The sequence below is a fragment of the Anarrhichthys ocellatus genome, unplaced genomic scaffold (assembly GCF_004355925.1).
Source record: "Anarrhichthys ocellatus isolate YVR2014 unplaced genomic scaffold, GSC_Weel_1.0 scaffold3309, whole genome shotgun sequence".
Classification (NCBI taxonomy): Eukaryota; Metazoa; Chordata; class Actinopteri; order Perciformes; family Anarhichadidae; genus Anarrhichthys; species Anarrhichthys ocellatus.
In genome coordinates this window covers 1-5,408 of record NW_022283283.1, presented here as the reverse complement: position 1 = coordinate 5,408, position 5,408 = coordinate 1, and the positions used below count along the sequence as shown (strand labels likewise).

The following is a 5,408-nucleotide window of genomic DNA, read 5'->3' as shown; positions in this document are numbered from 1 at the left end:
TAGATTAAACTAAATAGCAGTATATGAAACAATTAAAATGAGCATCAAATGTACCAGCTGCAACAGTAAAGTGATGTACAAAGTAATGTATCAATAAATGTATCAAATGTTACACAATTATTCTACGATGGGACACTCTGCATTATGACGTACGTTTTTAAATGTAAGTCTTTTATATTTAATTAAGTACTTTACATCGAGGTCATAGTATGTGTTTTATTTTAAAGAACTTAATACTTCTTCCACCGCTGGATGCTCGTTTTTTGCTGCTTCGCTTTGTTTTTGCCAAGCATTACGCTTCCTATTTTGTACCATCTGGCGCACCGTAACGCGAGAGGCGTTGACTGTTGTGGCAGAAATTATCGTCCCGACAGCTGTTAACACAGTTTATCTTCTTTATTCCGAGTCACACCTGAACACGAGCGGGTCACAGCTGCAGGAGAGGCGCGTTTAAAGCGGAAGGAAGCGGCAGGTAAAGGTGTTCAGCTGTCAGCTCGTCGTGTTCAGTTAGCTAACGCTAGCTGTTAGGTGCTAGAGAGATGCTGCTCAGATAGAACAGTGTGTTTCTGTCACTGCGTTAAAACTACACTGCAGCTCTGCGATGCTTTTAACTGTCACGTGATGTGTGCTGTGTAATTCGGCTGATCTTGATCCGGTTAAAATATTTTTATATAAAGAAAAGGACACTTTATTTTGGTGCTAAAGTTAGCTAACTGTGGCTAGCTAGCTAGCTAGCTAGCCAAACAGATTTGCTTTGGCTATATACAGTATCTATCTATCTATCTATCTATATATATAATTTTTTTTTTTTATATCCAAAGCAAATCTGTATTTAGTCTTCTCCTTTTATGGTTTACATAAACACTAATCATGTTTTCTCCCTCTGCAGGTGTTAGGTCCAGGTGTTCAGGTGTCAGTCAGTATGAGCTCTAAAGGAGGAGGCACAGCTCTGACCCGCCGCAACTACAGACTGGCTTCAGACACGGACAAAGCCACAGGTAGGACCTGCTGCTACAATACTCTGTGTGTACATGTCACATACAGAAGAGACACGGGTGAGATGAAGACACAGGTACAGACACAGGTTGTTGGAGGTAATGATTGTCTCTGTCTCTCTCAGGTATCGTGAACGAGAAGTTGCTTAGTGACTACCTGCACCATGTGTTTCCTTTCACCAAACAGGGTCCTGCGCTGGCCTCCCTCAGGTAACACCAGTCCTTCCTCACCTCTCAGTCCATCAGAATGTTTGTATCTTAATGTGTTTTTAACAGTCGGATGTGCTTTTATTTTAATGTCTCAGTGACTCAGCGGGAGGCTTTTATTGTGAAGCTGTTAGAGGAAGTGCAATGAGTTTATTATTTGCTGTTTTGTGAGACGTGGACACATTCTGCTGTATTTGGTCGGTGACTAAGTTTTAAATATCAAAGGGAGGAGGAAATGATTATTGGATGGATTGCCATGAAAGTTTGTGCAGACGTTGATGTTCCCTCAGGATGAACCTCCATGACTTTGGTGATCCTCTGACCTTCCCCTCTATCGCCACCATGAGGGCCACATGTGTGGTGAAATGTCTCCACATCTCGTGTGTGGAAACCTGTCGGATAAACAAATGTGTCCTCAGCTTGATGTTTTGTTGAGCAACACATGATAACTAGGTCACAGCTGGTGTAGTCCATGAACTGTTTTTAAAAGGTGGATCAAGTCTCTGTGATGTCTCCTATTGGTTTGTGGCTGTTTTGGAGCCTCAAATTCTGTGTTTTTGGATGTCACCATCTTGGTTTTTGCAAGCAGAAGAGGGTGGAGCTAAGTACAACGGAACGCTGGATAAAACATTTAACTTTCATCAGCTGAAAACACACAGTTAAAGTTCCAAAACACTGATAAATCCAAGGCTGTGGTCGTGACCTGTCAATCACAAGCTAGCCCCGCCCTAAAGCATCCCCTGCTTTATGGTCTGTTTGACTCTAAATGGACCATAATGTACTAAATGAACATCATGCTGTAGTGAAGAAGACTTGAAACTAGAGATTGAGACCATAAACTCATGTTTACAATGTTTACTGAGGTAATAAATCAAGAGAGAAGTAGAGTCATTTTCTCATAGACTTCTATACAACCAGAGGAGTCTCCCCCTGGCGGATACTAGAGAGAATGCAGCATTTAAGATATGAAGCTTTGGTATCTATCTAATGTTAAAATGATTACGGTGTGATCTTTCTTTAAGTCGGTATAATATGAGATCTCGGCGCACGTCAATAGTTAATTTAAAACTGTATTATGACAACGCTTCACCTCAAACACATGCTTGACACAGCGCTGTGGAGAAAGCTCTGGCTATGCGACACTACAGCTGGTGAAACTTGAGTTCATGTATTTGTGTACTTACTCGTGTGTTGTACCCTGACCCGGCTCCTTTCCTTAAGCCAGGCAGATTCATGTTACACCCCCCCCAGCAGCTCTATACATAGACACACACACCGTCTCTACCGGTTAACCCTGGAGTGACTCTACAGTGAGGAAACTCTGAGGATCAGGTGGGAGTTTTGGCAGCAGGTTGAGTTTCAGGTGTTGATGAGGTCTGAAGGCTGCACAGCAGAGCTCATGTGTGAAAATACAGCCACTCATTTAAACTGGGCACAGACAAAGACAGAAATAAAGCAGTGAGTACGCCCGATTCAGTTTGTTACATCCTAATCTTTACGGAGCTCAAGTCTCGTTTTTACGCCCACAATATTTATTTTTTTACTTGATGCTGAGTAACCTGCATTCTCTCTAATGACCACCAGGGGGCGACTCCTCTGGTTGTATAGAAGTCTATGAGGAAATGACTCTACTTCTCTCTTGATTTATTACCTCAGTAAACATGAGTTTATGGTCTCAATCTCTAGTTTCAAGTCTTCTTCAATACAGCATGATGTTCATTTAGTACATTATGGTCCATTTAGAGTCAAACAGACCATAAAGCAGGGGATGCTTTAGGGCGGGGCTATACGGTGATTGACAGGTCTCTACTATGGAGTTGTCTGTGTTTTCTTCTCAGAACTTGAACTCTTTCAGTGTTTTCACTTCATGAAATGTTGGTCGCCTAAAAATATCGTATTCTCTCGTTTCTCTTCTGGTTGCAATAAAACCAAGATTAGAATGACTTTAACGCAGTAACGTTTAGAGCACCAGGCTCTTCTTCCACCCGTCATAATATTATATTACAGACGAGGAAATACTGATTTAATTCATTAGAAAAATAAAAAAAATATACGGATGTTAAGAAATAAATATATCTGGTTGAAATAATGTCCCTTCATCATGTGCAGTTCAAATATTGTGTTTGTTATCTGGCTTTAATCACAGTACTAGTAAAATAAGAAAGTTGAGAAAAGGATGATTTTCCCATATTTCTCTTCCTTTGTTTTACTCCTAATAATGCATGTTCTTCTTCCTCTTCCTGTTTCTGCAGGAAGCCTCTTGGTTTCCAGGACCTTGGCGCTCACCTGGAGAGATTGTTGTCAGAGGGAGAACCCGCTGAGGACACTCGAGGTAAAGATATCTATCTATCTATCTATCACAGCAAAACAAATACACAAAAAAAAATGGAGGTAACACAAAAGAGGAAAAGTTGCACATCATTTATTAAATGATTCAAACATGACACAGTTGACCCGTCCTTCCTTGCAGCCTGTGGCGTTGAGTTCCTTGATCTGTTTTTTAACATTTCACTCAGAGCCGTGATGAATGAAGTGGAATCCATGCACAGCTTTGAATTGTGTCAAAGTACTCCTCACATCTATTAAAATACTATTAATGTTTTCGATACAGGTGTTCCGCGCTTCATCTGTAACGTCGGTACCTCGCTGTGTTTCAACGCAGCTGAATTCAACAACTGAACGCGGATTGAAATACGATTTAATAAACATGTTGACGATCATTTTGAAACCGTGAGGCCGTCTGACGAAAGCTCAGTTTGAGTCTGAACTGAGGGTTGAAATGTAGAGGATGTGATCAGCTGCACACAGAAAACTATGAAAACAAAATAAGTGCTGATGTTGAATGTGTCCTCAGATCAGCCTGTTGAAGGCCGTCTGGGCCCTCAGCCCGTCGTCCTGGATCACACCAGCGGCTTTGAGGGACTTCTGTTTGTAGACGATGACCTGCTGGGGGTAAGATCAGCAACATATAATACCATGTATTATTACATCTTCATCTCACACACACACATGCACTCACTTACTTACTTAATGGAGATGAATTAAAGGCTTCAGCTGACAGCAGAACAGTCCATGTGGTGACTTTTAGATTTAACACCTCCAGCTGTCTGTTGGAACAGTGTTTTAGGATAATACCCTTAATTTATTTTATTTACTATACAACATGTAAGAAGTCTCCTGGTCATATTTCTCTATTAAGGGGAAAAACAAAGTCTCTGAACCTTTGAGATTTATTCTGTATTTCAGTGGAAGTATCGAGGAATCACAGTTCATCTTCTCAAACGTAGCGCGATACGATATCATCTACTCTGAGGTCACAGTGTTTGCCTCCAGCTAACACCGTGACTCAATCATGAGGTCGGCTGTTGAAGGGTCCATACGTGCATCTACGCATGCAGCTCTAAGATCTCTGAGCTGGTCTCTCTGGACGCATTTAAAGGAAATGTAAATGACGTTGGAGGCAAACGCATCTGGCCGTAGATGTTTCGATTGATCGGTTCCTGATGTTGATGACTTGTGAAGAATGTTTTTCATATTTGTTCATTCTGTAATATGTCATTTTAAATGGTTATAAGTGTGTTTGTGCGTCTGCAGCACTGGTCATTGTGCTGCTGCCTTTGAAAAATGTGATCTCAGTGAGACTCTCTCCTGGTTAAATACATTAACAACAAATGAATAAAGTAAAAAGCTTTCATGCATCACGTTGTTGTTGTTATGGATTATAATTGACGGTGACTGGATTCGTACAGTAGAACTTGTAACCTCTGCGGTTACAGATGTCCTCTCTGGTTTCTGTATTAAATGTTCTTTAATGATTCTAATTCTTCTTTTTCTGATTTTAGGTCATCGGCCACAGCAACTTCAGCTCCATCAGAGCCACCACGTGTGTTTATAAAGGTAAGTCACAGATGAGCTTCTCTCATAATGTCGACCACATTAACGTCGTCAAATGCGGTTAAATTCGGACCGAAAAATACTTCTCAGTCCTCGCAATCGTCCCGGGGCTTTACGGCTCCCCTCGTTTGGCCCTTTTGAAAACATCATCTCTCTGAAAATTTCAAATCAATCATTTATTACTTATTGTTTCTGTTGTTGTGTCTGCAGGTAAATGGGCCTACGAGGTGCTGATCTCCTCCCAGGGTCTGATGCAGATCGGGTGGTGCACACTCAACTGTCGCTTCAACCAGGAGGTACACACACACACAC

General features: G+C 41.3%; 1 protein-coding gene across 1 annotated transcript; it reads left to right on the top strand.

Annotated features, from left to right (window-relative positions):
• Positions 1–323: 323 nt before the first annotated feature.
• LOC116378883 (E3 ubiquitin-protein ligase RNF123-like) lies at positions 324–5,392 on the top strand (the record flags this gene model as incomplete). Its single annotated transcript, XM_031840789.1, has 7 exons — positions 324–472; positions 890–998; positions 1,121–1,205; positions 3,455–3,534; positions 4,057–4,154; positions 5,045–5,099; positions 5,307–5,392. Coding segments are annotated over exons 2-7 (480 nt in total), but the record flags the coding sequence as incomplete, so codon positions are not given.
• Positions 5,393–5,408: the final 16 nt, after the last annotated feature.